Source organism: Chelonoidis abingdonii, chromosome 7 (assembly GCF_003597395.2).
Source record: "Chelonoidis abingdonii isolate Lonesome George chromosome 7, CheloAbing_2.0, whole genome shotgun sequence".
NCBI lineage: Eukaryota > Metazoa > Chordata > Testudines > Testudinidae > Chelonoidis > Chelonoidis abingdonii.
This window is the reverse complement of record NC_133775.1, coordinates 36,024,506-36,036,966: the sequence shown is the minus strand read 5'-3', so window position 1 is coordinate 36,036,966 and position 12,461 is coordinate 36,024,506. Positions and strand designations below refer to the sequence as shown.

Sequence of the window (12,461 nt, the reverse complement as noted above, 5' to 3'; positions counted from 1 at the left end):
TGCTGCACATGACTAAAAATAGCTATTTGCTGAGAAAATTTAAATATGTATAACAACATCATTCTCAAAATATTTTCTGACAAGCCCAAAACTAAAATTAAGTGGGTGTTTAGTCAAAAATTAGAAACTGCTATGATGGAAAGGTAAAGATTTTACAAACTGAGCCCCTTCTGAGAAGGCTGGAGTTCTCAAATAACCAGCACATGGAGGTTCAGAGCAGTATTATGATCTCCCTCAAAGAGCCCAGAAAAATCAGAGAGCAGGAAAAAATTGTCTTCCATTTCCACAACCAGTTGATTCCAGAGAGAGTGAAAAACACAAAAGCTGTTCTGATAATATATTATGGAATATGAACCCTGTAAACCCTAGATGAGATTTTATGTTAAAAAGTGTATTTAAAACTAAACAATTTTTTTTGCAGACTGTCAAGTAAAATACTATTTATTTTAGAGTAGGAAGATTTCCCCCTACTGTATGGAAGTTTCAGGTTCTCTATCTCCCCAAGAAGCCTTTGCTAACTTTTTGCCATTTTACAGTATAATTTTCTTTTTCTTTTTTTTGTTTTTCTCCCCCACGTCCCCATGCAAGAATAATACAGAATTACCAGGGAAAACTGTGAAACTGGCTTATACAAAACTTGCTGTCAATTGCACAAAGGAAACCCATTTTACTCTAATCTTTTTCAGATACAATAATCTTAAAGGGTTATTTGAAACAGATTAAAAGGCAAAGAAAGTATTCAGACAAAAGTGTAATTTTTAAATTAACATTGTCCATTTAGCTTATTATGAGAACATTAATGGAGCAAGCAAGTCTATCCCCCCAGTAGTGTTCTCAATGGACTATGTGTAGGTCAAAATATGTTGGGATAAAGTGAGAAAGGCCAAAAGCCATGTAGAGTTCGACCTTGCAAAGGGAATTAAAACCAATAGTAAAAGTTTCTATAGCCATATAAATAAGAAGAAAACAAAGAAAGAAGAAGTGGGACCGCTAAAAACACATGAAGGATGAAAGAAGGATTAAGAGAAATCTAGGCATGGCCCAATATACTGAACAAATACTTTGCTCAGTCTTCAATGAGGTCTATGAGGAGCGTTAGGATAATGTTAGGATGACAACATGGGATATGAGGATATGGAGGTAGATGCCAACTTGAACAGCTTAATGGGACAAAATCGTGATAGCCCCAGCTAATCTTCATCCAAGAATATTAAAGGAACTGGCACATGAAATGGAAGCCCATTAGCAAGAATTTTAAGAATAGTAAACTTTGGGTTGTACCATATGACTGGAGTAATGGTTAACATAGTTCCTATTTTTTAAAAAAGGGAAAAAATTGATCCGAGCATATACCTGTTAGTTTGACCTCTTCATAGTAGTGTAATGGTCTTGAAAAAACGTTTGCATAGGATAGCAAAGTTAAGGACATTGATGTAAATGGGAATGGACATAATAACCCATCGGTTTTAACAAAAGTAGATTGTGCCAAAACTAACTGATCTCCTTCTTTGTATGTACAGGGGTAGCGATTATTTTAGACAAAGGAAATGCAGCTGGATACTAGACTTTGAGCTCTATGTCAGTAAGGCAGTTTGATATGGTTCCACATGGAGAATTAATTAGTTAAATTGAAAAGGAGGGATCAATCTGAAAATTTGGAAGTGCTAAGACTGTAAAAGGAGAACGTAACGGAACGGTCATAAGTGAAAGGTGGAACTGTCAGTCTGGAAGAGGTTACTATGGATTCCTCAGCAATATAGTTTTTGGGACTCTAATTCTTTTTTATTACTGCCTTCGGGGAAAAACAACAAACCGTCTCTTTAAAACAGTGTGTGTTCGCACAAAAGGGGAATGTGTATAAGGTTTGCCGGATGACACAAAGTTGGAGGTACTAGTAAACACGGAGAAGACCGAAATTCATACAGGAAGATATGAATGACTTTGTAAACGGATATATAATAGGATAAATTAAATGAAAGCGAAGTCATGCATTAGGATAATAACAAGTTTTAGTTATAAACTGGGGACACATCAGTTGGAGTAAACAGAGAGGAAGGACCTCAGAGTATGTGGTTGATCACGGAGACTATGAGCCGCAATGTGTATATGGCCGTAAAAAAGCTAATGAGGTTTTACGATGCTCAGGCGAAGATTATCCAGAGTAACAAGATAGAGTAGAGTTAGTACTTTATATAACACTAGTGAGGACTAATCTGGAAATAAACTGTGTGTCAGTTCTGTTCCATGTTTAAAGAGAGGATGATTCAAACTGGAACCGGATACAGAGAAGCTATTAGGATGATCCGGAATGGAAAACTTACTTATGAACAAGAGACCCGCAAACAGGCATTGCTTGTTAGCCCTAACCAAAGAAGTTGAAAGGGAGAGATGGTGCTCTTTATAATATACTCAGAGGGATAAAAATCACGGAAGGGCAGAGGAATATTAAGTTTAAGTACCAATGAGACACAAGAACAAATGGATATAAACTGGAGACACTAGGAAGTTTAGACTTGAAATTAGACAAGAAATTCTAAACCATTAGAGATGTAGTTCTAGAACAGCCTTCCAGGGAGTAGTGGGGCAAAGTACATATCTGCTTTTTAAGGACTAAGGCTATGAGTAAGCGTTTATAGAGATGGATGATTGGGATAGCCTAAATTTTGCAACTATCTTTGCATTATCAGCAGCGTAGTATGCCCAGTGGTCTGTTGATGGAATGTGTTACAGTGGGGTGGATCTAAATATACAAGAATTTCTTATCCTGGTTCTGGCTGGTAGAGTACTTTCCAATATGCATCAGGGCTTTACAGAAATCAGGGCCCATATTTGCGTCAGGAAGAACTTTTCCTCCAGGGCAGATTGGCAGACCTGGAGGATGGAATGGTCACTTGCTGGAGATTCTCTGCGCTGAGTCTTCCAAACCACAATTTGAGGACTTCAGTAACTCAGACATAGGTTAGGGGTTTGTTACAGGAGTGGGTGGGTGAGATTCTGTGGCCTGCACTGTGCAGGAGGTCAGACTAGATGATCATAATGGTCCCTTCTGACCTTAAAGTCTATGAGTCTATGAGATATTTATCAAATATGAAATGAGCTTTAAAATTTATGAACTACAGAGGGTGGTAAATAGAGGACAGCATGATGATATATTTTTGCCAACCCCTAATTCCATTTAATGCAGATTTTCACGCCTTTAGTCAAGCAGTCCTACTGATATCAGAGGGACTACTTGCATAGTGAGGAACAAGGGTGGATAAAAATCAGTGATTCTCTGGGGAAAAAAATCAAATCAAATTTTGATTTGCTTATTTAAATTAGCTATATTATTAAAAATAAAACTGTTCAAAATAAAATCTGAATTTAATACAAAACATGTTAAAACCTAAACTTATTATAATCTCTTTACGTATTTAAATAAAAACAAATATACTGAATCCATGAGCCAAAAACTTTCAGTTAAAGGTTACTTTTCTATACAGAGGAAGAATGAAGGGAAAAACATCTAATTTTTGAGGTGCTATTTTTACAAAGCTTGACAACAGGTTGTGTACCATACTAATGGCTTGAGCCTTTGGGGGACCCACAGGCTGTGCCACCTGGTGCAATATTATCTAATAAAAATAAATTTTATATGCTATTTTGTGTGTTTAATTAAATTCCAGTTATCATCCATACGCAGCCTGACGCAAACTATGAAGAAAAATTTATTAAGTAAATAAAAAATATTCACAATTTTCTAACATACTAAAAATGTACAATTAATAAGAATCAGAAAATATTAACCTATATAATTGCTTACATAAATGTATACAGTTATAGTGTACCCTCCTAGGTAGCAAAAATATTACCAAATTTAGTGTAAAGGCTCCAGTTAGTTGTAAGTCAACATATTGTAATTGTAACATCAACCAATGAGAATGCACCTTAGAAAATAGCTACAATACAAATGGAAAAGTTGATTCAAATCAATTATTTAAGTCAAGGCTTTCCCCTTAGTGATTTAAATCAATACTCCCTGTGAAGAACTATTACATAGCCTGACCCAGCCAATGACTTAAGCACATGCCTAAGTGCCCTTCTGAATTAGGGCCAATATGAGTAACAGTGTCAGAAACTGGTTCTTACAGAGCATCATATGGATTTAGACATTTAGGACTTAAAGATTTTCAAATATAAACACCTGAACTGTTACCTAATGGTTAGAGCATGGGATTGGGAGTCAGAATGACTATTATATTCCTTATTCTGACTACCCTCCTATGTAAAAAGGATTTTGAGAGGCTTAGTTGTTCTCTGTAAAGCACTTTGAACTCCGAAAACTCCTCTGATGACAGTACATTAATTTTGCACGTATGTTAATCTTAATGAAGTATGACAATTGTGACAGTTCGAGCAATGACAAAAGATGAAAAAAGTTACCTACCTTTCATAACTGTTGTCCTTTGAGATGTGTTGTTCATGTCCATTCCATTCTAGGTGTATGCACACCTACGTGCAGTGTCGTAGATTTTTGCCTTCACAGTACCTGTAGGGTCAGCAGTGGCGCCCCCTTGGGGGCTACACACATGCATCAGTACATCAGGCACCGCTATCACTATGCCCTCCGAGTTCCTTCTTGCTGACAACTCCAACAGAGGGGCAGGAGGGCAGGTAATGAAATGGACACGAGCAACACATCTCGAAGAATGGCAGTTACGAAAGGTAGGTAACTGTTTTTCATCTTCTAGTGCTTGCTCATGTCGATTCCACTCTAGGTGACTCACAAGCAGTGCCAATGGAGATGGGCTCGGAGTTCATGGCCTTGCACCCTGCAGCATCGTCCCAGGCCTATCGGTCAGCGCATAATAGGATGTAAATGTGTGGACAGACGACCAGGTAGCAACTCTACAGATCACCTGGATCGGCACCTGGGCTAAAGTGGCAGCAGATGATGCTTGCCTTGAGTTGAGTGCGCTTTGACTACTGCCGATGGAGGCACACTCACCAGCTCATAGCAGTATCAGCGATACAGGCTGTAATTCAGGACGAAATCCTTTGAGCAGACACAGGCACAGACATCCTGTCTGCCACCACCACGAACAGCTGCGTTGGCTTACAGAATGGCCGTGTCCTATTGATATAGAAGGCCAGCACCCTCCGTACGTCCAGGGCATGTAACCTGTGCTCCTCTTCGGATTTATGGGGCTTCGGAAAGAAGACAGGGAAGAAAACATCCTGGCCTGTATGAAATGGAAACTACCTTGGGCAGGAATGCCGGGTGCGGCAGCATCTGGACTCTATCTTTGTAGAAGACCATATAGTGTAATGAAAATATGGACCAGAAGTATGGTGATGAATCTGAAGGTTAAAACCATTATTAAGAGAGAAGGCTGGAAAATTAAATATTATATATATATAAAAAGAGTCAACTTCAGATGACTGTTATGATCTATTTACTTAGGAGACGGGGCATGCATCGCCTGGGACAAAGTATCCAGTGCGACCTTAACTGCTAACTATTAACTACACTTAACAACTACTTAACACTAACTACTATAAACAAACTATTTACAAGGCCCTAAGCTCGAAGTCAGTAGAGGAAAAAACAGCTAGCCCTTGCAATGCAAGGAAAGGCGCTCTGACTAATCACCATGGGCGGTAAGAAGGAACTGAGAGGGCTTAGAGTTGGCAGTAGCTGATATACCCGTGCATGTGCATGGCATTCAAGGGGCGACACTGCCGACTCTACAGATACTGCTAAGGTAAAAATCTCCAAAGACCCGCACGTGGGCACGCACACACCTAGAATGGAATTGACATGAGCAAGCACTTGAAGAAGAATGAAAATGAGTTACTCAACAGAAAGTTTTTCAAACTACATTAATGGCATCTAGTGGATTATGGGTGTTACTACAGTCTTCTTTTACTCAACTGGTAATAACAAACAAGTATCACTTGAATTATTAACAAAAGCCACTGTTTAACTTTGATGTACGCTAATACCATAACCTGATTAGAGGCAGAATTAAAGCTCATAAAAGCTCACTTGCAATAAGGAAAACGAACACATGGGTTGATATTTCTGTATCTACTCTAACACCTCCTTTAACACTCATATTCTCACTTTAGTTTGTTTTGTTTTAAGTAACATGCACATTCTCACTATAAATATTCATACCTTAACTTACTAAATGGCAGAAAATTACAACTATTGACACATCTGCTAAAAACAACCCAGGCACAGGACTGAAAAACTCCTAATGAAGTATACAGCAATACTCAGGAAACACTCAACTATATCATCTTGTGCTTCTCTTCAAATTGATTCTGTTACACTACCCAAAATATTTATAACATCTAACTCTCTTTTGTATCCCTAAGAGACTAATAACCTTTTTGAACACGTTGGGCTCACTTGGCATTTTCCGAATTTAGATTTAATAAGGACAAACTTCACATACACTGTTTTGTTGCATTGGAGAATTACAGTGAAGATTCCTTTGGGTCTTTGTGCACTCTCTTATAGTCAGCTCTGCTTAAATGAAGAATGTCTGTGTTGTTTCCTCTAGCCAGCATTCCTGAAAATTAGTGTTTCCAATTTAGCTCATTCAGATTCATTCCACCTAACTGCTACCAGCTTTACTATAGTTACTGTAGTTTATGTGACTAATACCTTGTACTTAGATCTTACCTCTGACCAAATAGAGCTGTTCAAAAACTACATGAAAAGCACTCCTATACTACCTAAAAATGAGCAGTTATACCCATACAGCTTTAAGGCATAACCTTTATCCAGATTAATAAAAGGCCTTAACCAGATGAAAGCAATCCACTAACTAAAGCTCCAATGGCCTCCTGAACTATACCATTGCACTGACAGTTCGTGATTCTGAAAGGTGTGCGTCCTTTTCAGTAACAACCACATAGTGCAGCATCTGGCATTCCCAGGCAACATGACCAATCAGGGGCGAAAATTACAGGCTAATAAGAGTGCTTTGAAGAAGCATCCATGACATCTCAAAGCAAAGTAAATCTGTTCCACAAGAACTGATGTTCAGTTAGGCAGGAAAGATTCATGAAGAGGCTACGGGGGCTGAAAATTTGGTGCCACTGTGCCTAACAACTTTGAAGAAGCAGCAAGTCACCCGTCAGACAAATGCTTCAAGCAAGTGCTTCTGAAATACCTTAATAGTTGAGGATGGAAGAGGAAGAAAGAGAGAATCTCTCCACAAACCTGCAGAGCTTTCCATCAAATGCTGGGAAGAGATATTCAGAATAATTTTACATCTCTTTCCTGTTGTTCCCATAGTAGAAACGCATTAATTTCACAACCGCTGTACTAAATCAAAGCACTCCCCCTTTCTGTTATACTCTCCATTTACAAAAAGCAACTACATAGTTTGGATCTGGAATGACATTTTATATTATGAGAACTAAAAAGAAAGAACAAAAGTAAAGTCTCTGTGAGAGTGCACAAATGTACATGCTGTATTATCGTTGCCTCATAAAACAGTAGCTACTTTTGCAGTACTGCTAGAAATGCAAAGGTGAAGTAAACAGAAAACAAGATCATAACACAGATATATTACAACATATATTACACCTTGTACACTAACACCAATGGGTTCTGATTTTAAAGACCAAATTTTAAAACAAGATAGCGTACACCCATGACCATGATAAAATACAACTACTTACCTGCAGTTCCTAAGCTAAGTAGCACAGCAACCCAGAACACCCAGAAGAAAATGAGAATCAAAAAGGTCCATAGTGGCTGGAACAGTAGGGAAGGGACCCTGCTAATTATTTTATTAGCAACCCAAAAGAGCTGTACAGTCAGCTGAATACTCTTCCTTAGTACAAATATGAGGGAAAGTAGAACCATCTATTAAAAGAGATGAAAAACAAATCAGAAAAATAGTAAACTAGGAATTTCTTTCTTAAATTATCAGAAGTTGTCAAATTTTGCAGGGGGAGCATGGTACCGATTTCACAAAGGAACTCCAGCAGAACATGTCTTTTCATAAAACTATTATACACTAAATCTTTAACACTGAACTGCAGTCATCATCTAAAAGACACAGCACACTGGAAACTACAAAACAACAAATATTCACAACAGAAGCTGCTTCATCATTTTTCTAGCCTGCTCTACAAAGATGCCAGATGCTCTCAGAAGAGCCACTGGGAGCAGATGATGTATTTACAATTCTACAAATGGCAAATGCATTGCACCTGAACAAATCTGCATCCAAAGAAATCTTTTCTTATTCTTTTATTTAGGAAGAGAAGAGGTGCAGAGTCCACCGTTTGATAATGTACAGAGAATATGCAAGCAATCTCTAGTGTGTATCACAATTATATTAGTTATTTTAACACAATACAGACTGTCCATTGTGGACAACCACATTTTCTTTTAAAAAAATATTAATGTAACTGATTCATTTCCCAACAATACATGACCTGTTCACACATTCATATTGGGCTACGATGCTAAATAAGGTGAAACATTCATTTCAACGGCATAAAGCCATAGTAATCAGGTTGTGTGGTGAACAGGAGGTGGATGATAGGAAGGCAAAAATTCAGCACTACAGCTTCTGGACAGCAAACTAAACTGCAGTACTGACCTTTCACCCCTCTGCAATGGCTGTTGCCCCTTTGTGCCATGTACAAGGTATGTTGGGCCCACAGGATTCACATTTCCACGGATCCAGTGTCTCTCTGCTCACTCAACCTCATCATTAGCTTAACTGAGGATGGCCTATAGACCCACACCTCAGCAGTGTGCCCAGGGCAAAAGTCATCCAGCACAGCTGCTCTGCTGGCATCATCCTATACCCCTAGCACAGGGTTTAAGTTTGTCGAGAGCCTCGTACAGACTCTACAAGTGAATACAGCTGAATGTCCCCATAAAATGTAAGAAAAGGATTCAATAATTATAAGCAGATCTTATTTGGCTGCAAATGGAAAGCAAAATGCACTAAAGTGCAATCCACAGAGAGATAAACTGACCATGTCATGGTTGAATCACCACCACACAGCCTCAGTTACCCTCTACAATGGAGATTCTCCTTTTCAAAGTCAAGTGTAAATAAAGGAGGGAGTATGTGCACTCACATTGCTGCAATATAGTTTCATTTCAAGGTTTCAGATTACCATCTCTAACATTAAACTCCCTAATGATCATTCTGTAAAATTTCTCACCGTGATGATGGTAGATATGATAGCAAATCCAAGTACAAATTTTACATTTTCTTTTTCAGTTTCCAGTTCTATCCTTGGGTCGTTAGTGTAGTCATAGTACAGCCACCACAAAACACCTGAGACGACTAGAACAAACACAAATCCATGAAGGTGCAGACAGTGCTTCACAAGTGACTGGCAAGCTAATGTGTACATGTTATAGCTCTGTTACCTTCTCTTGCATTACAGATTAACTGAAGAATGGAGTAGTGTAGCACAGAATGAGAAACATTAGGAGTAAATACACATATCTGTGCTCGCAGAATAAAACTGTGTGGCTAGTTTGCTATTTTGAGGTCAAAGCCAACATTAAGTCTGGTTTTCTCACAGCCTTGAAGGAGATAAACATAACTTATAAGATAGCTCACATTTCAGGCTTTGATCATTCTTAATAGTTCTCTTTATAAAGGATGCATTGTTCAATTCTCTATTTAAACTGTTGGAAACATTAACACTGCTCATAGACAAATCATTTGTCAAAAGAAATTCAATCTGCAGACATCTATAAATAATTAAAACAAAACATACCTCTCAACACTCTGATCCTACAGCTAGACCTGCACAGCCAGACCTTTTCATCCACAGAGAAAGGATCCAGCATAGATCTGACTGCAGGATTGGGACCCAATTTAGCTTACTGAAGGATAGCCAAGGAAAAACAGGTTTGCTGTTTATTCCTTTATGTTTTTCCTTCAATTCGGTGAAACAATGTGTTACTTAAACATCCATTATAAATAAATATACTTACATAACAATCCAAACACAACTAGTGTAATGAAAATATGGACCAGAAGTGTGGTGATGAATCTGAAGGTTAAAACCATTATTAAAGAGAAGGCTGGAAAATTGAAAAAAAAATATAGAAAGAGTTAACAGTCATCTGAAGTTATGATCTATTTAATCAAACTAATTATTTTACATGGAAAATTTAGGTTTTTCTACAGTCCTGATTTTTTATTTGTAAACACCGATCTCAAAAGCAGAGACCAATAGGCCTTAAAACTGAAGAGATTCTGTTTTGACCAGAAATGTTTCAAAATCAGAGCCTAAAATGATCAGAATTAGTAATTATGTAGAATAGTCAGGTTCTTAAGGTAAATTCTTTACTGGTATAACCCTTGACTTCTGAAGTCCATTCTCTCTAGGATGGATTTACCCTCTGTTCTTTCATCCTGAAGCTAGTTTTTGTTAATTTCAACTCACGAAACGTGAAATCAAAGCTATCAAACTGATTTTTAATATTGAAAATGTAAAATTACTGTTACCTATTAATAACTAGCTTAATTACTTTAATATTTATAAGCATATAAAACATTTTCAGTTTACATGAGTAAGACGGTTATCTTCCTGTACTGTAGCTATTGCTCTTCAGGGTGAGAATGCACATTTATATTCCACTCACTCAGAGGTCCATGCTGATCACACCAAAGCCGGAGAACTTTTGGCTAGCAGTACACTGATGGGGTGGTGCTAGCATAAGGGTGATCTCCTCAGTTTCTCTTTTCATCCCTGTGGTCCCAATCTACTGATTCAGTATCAGTCAGATTTCACATCCAGCACTGAACAGCCTGCACCTGACAGCATGGATGCTGCATGGATAGACACGGAACAGAAGTGCTGTTCTGAAGCTGTTTGACAGGTTCTACACTAAGGGCCGCCTATCTGGCTAAACAGAAACGTTCTTCAATTTGGTTCCTAGGCTGCAGGATTCCTCCAATACAATCCTGCATTCAGGACATTCTGGAGTAATTGTTGCACCTTCAGTCCTGTGGTCCATCTCTGTTTGCGGAGGGTCCACCTGGCAGTGATTCTGGCATTTCATCCTCCATCCAAGGCAAATCAAAGTCTTCTCAAACTCCATGGTAGTCAGATTTCTGAAAGAATCCCTTGTCTCTTCCCACCAGTGCAGGAAGTGATTCCTCAATGGGACCTTAGCACTGTGTTGGATGCCCTCATGAGTCCTCCATTTGAGCCCTTGGCAACTTTGTCTTTTGTTATAGTAGAGACAGAGAACGAGTTATTTGTGGCCATAACATCTGTGAGCTGAGTTAGTGACCTGCAGGCCCTTATGGCGTATACCTAGAATAACCAGTTTTTCAAAGACAAGGTCGCTTTGGCGCCACATCTTAAGTTTTTGTCTAAAGGTCGTGTCACAATTTCATCTTACTCAGACAGTACTCACTTGTAATTTTTCCCAAACCTCATTCAAGTTTTGACAAACAGCGTTTTCATTTCTTGGATGAGACACAAGGTTTGGCATTTTACTTGGAAGGAAACTAAACCATTCCGTTCATCACTTCATCTTTTTGTTTCCTTTGCAGACTGCATGAAGGGTTTATTGGTCTCCGTGCAGCTGATTTCCAGGTGGGTAACATCCTGTATTACAACAGCTTATGGGATAGCTCAGACTTCACCTCTACACAGTTTAAGAGCTATATAACTAGGTCCCAGTGGCATTGGTCACATTTCTCAGTGGCATTTTGACACTGGTCATTTGCAGGGCTTCTACTTGGTTTTCCATACATAAAGTACTTTAACCACGCATTATGTTAATACAATTGAGTGCAGATCAGATGCAAATTTTGCGAAGGCAGTCTTGAGAAGACTCTGAGCCCCACTTCCTTCTTAAACTACTTGTGAATCACCTGAGTGGAGCACATGTCTACAGTCACTCGAAGAAAAGACTGTTAGTCACAGTACAGATAAGTGTTGTTCTTCAAAATGTAGGTGCAGAAGTGTATTCCATGACCCACGCGCCATCCCCTCTGCAGCCAAGTCTCAATTCTTAATGTTTGGTAAAGGAACTGAGAAGGGTCAGAGTGCTCTTAAACAGCCTGGGAAGGAGCTAATGGCCAGAAGGCACCAGCGCCATCCCTACAGGTACTGCTAGGTAAGGTTCTCTGGCTTTGATGTGCCCAGCATATTCACGCCCAAGGAAAATACAGATCTTCAATCACTCAAAGGAGAAACTAGTTTCTAACACCTCAATGGCCCCCTCAGAATGGCAAGAAAAGAGGAAATAGTATCATTATCATTAGTATCATTTAATATCATTAAAACATACCTCATGCTAGGATAAATTCTGATTTTATAACTTTGTCACCTAAAGTTTTTCATGGAGTCAGACAAAAAACAAATAAGTGCTAGAGAATAAGTTTCCAGTCTGGTTTCTATAAATCTGAATTTCATTATTAGTCTGCTAAATGTCTTGTGAAAGCAAACAGCAGTTCTCT

General features: G+C 38.5%; 1 protein-coding gene across 5 annotated transcripts in view; it reads right to left on the bottom strand.

Moving 5' to 3' along the window:
* SLC44A3 (solute carrier family 44 member 3) overlaps positions 1–12,461 on the bottom strand; it is a 167,065-nt gene that overhangs the window by 38,031 nt on the left and 116,573 nt on the right. For all 5 annotated transcript variants that reach the window (XM_032777864.2, XM_032777869.2, XM_032777865.2 and 2 more), the window contains 3 exons: positions 9,977–10,066; positions 9,190–9,314; positions 7,681–7,867 (listed from right to left, as the gene is read on the bottom strand). In XM_032777864.2, coding sequence (XP_032633755.2) covers positions 7,681–7,867; positions 9,190–9,314; positions 9,977–10,066 — 402 coding nt within the window. The remainder of the gene's footprint in view (positions 1–7,680; positions 7,868–9,189; positions 9,315–9,976; positions 10,067–12,461) is intronic.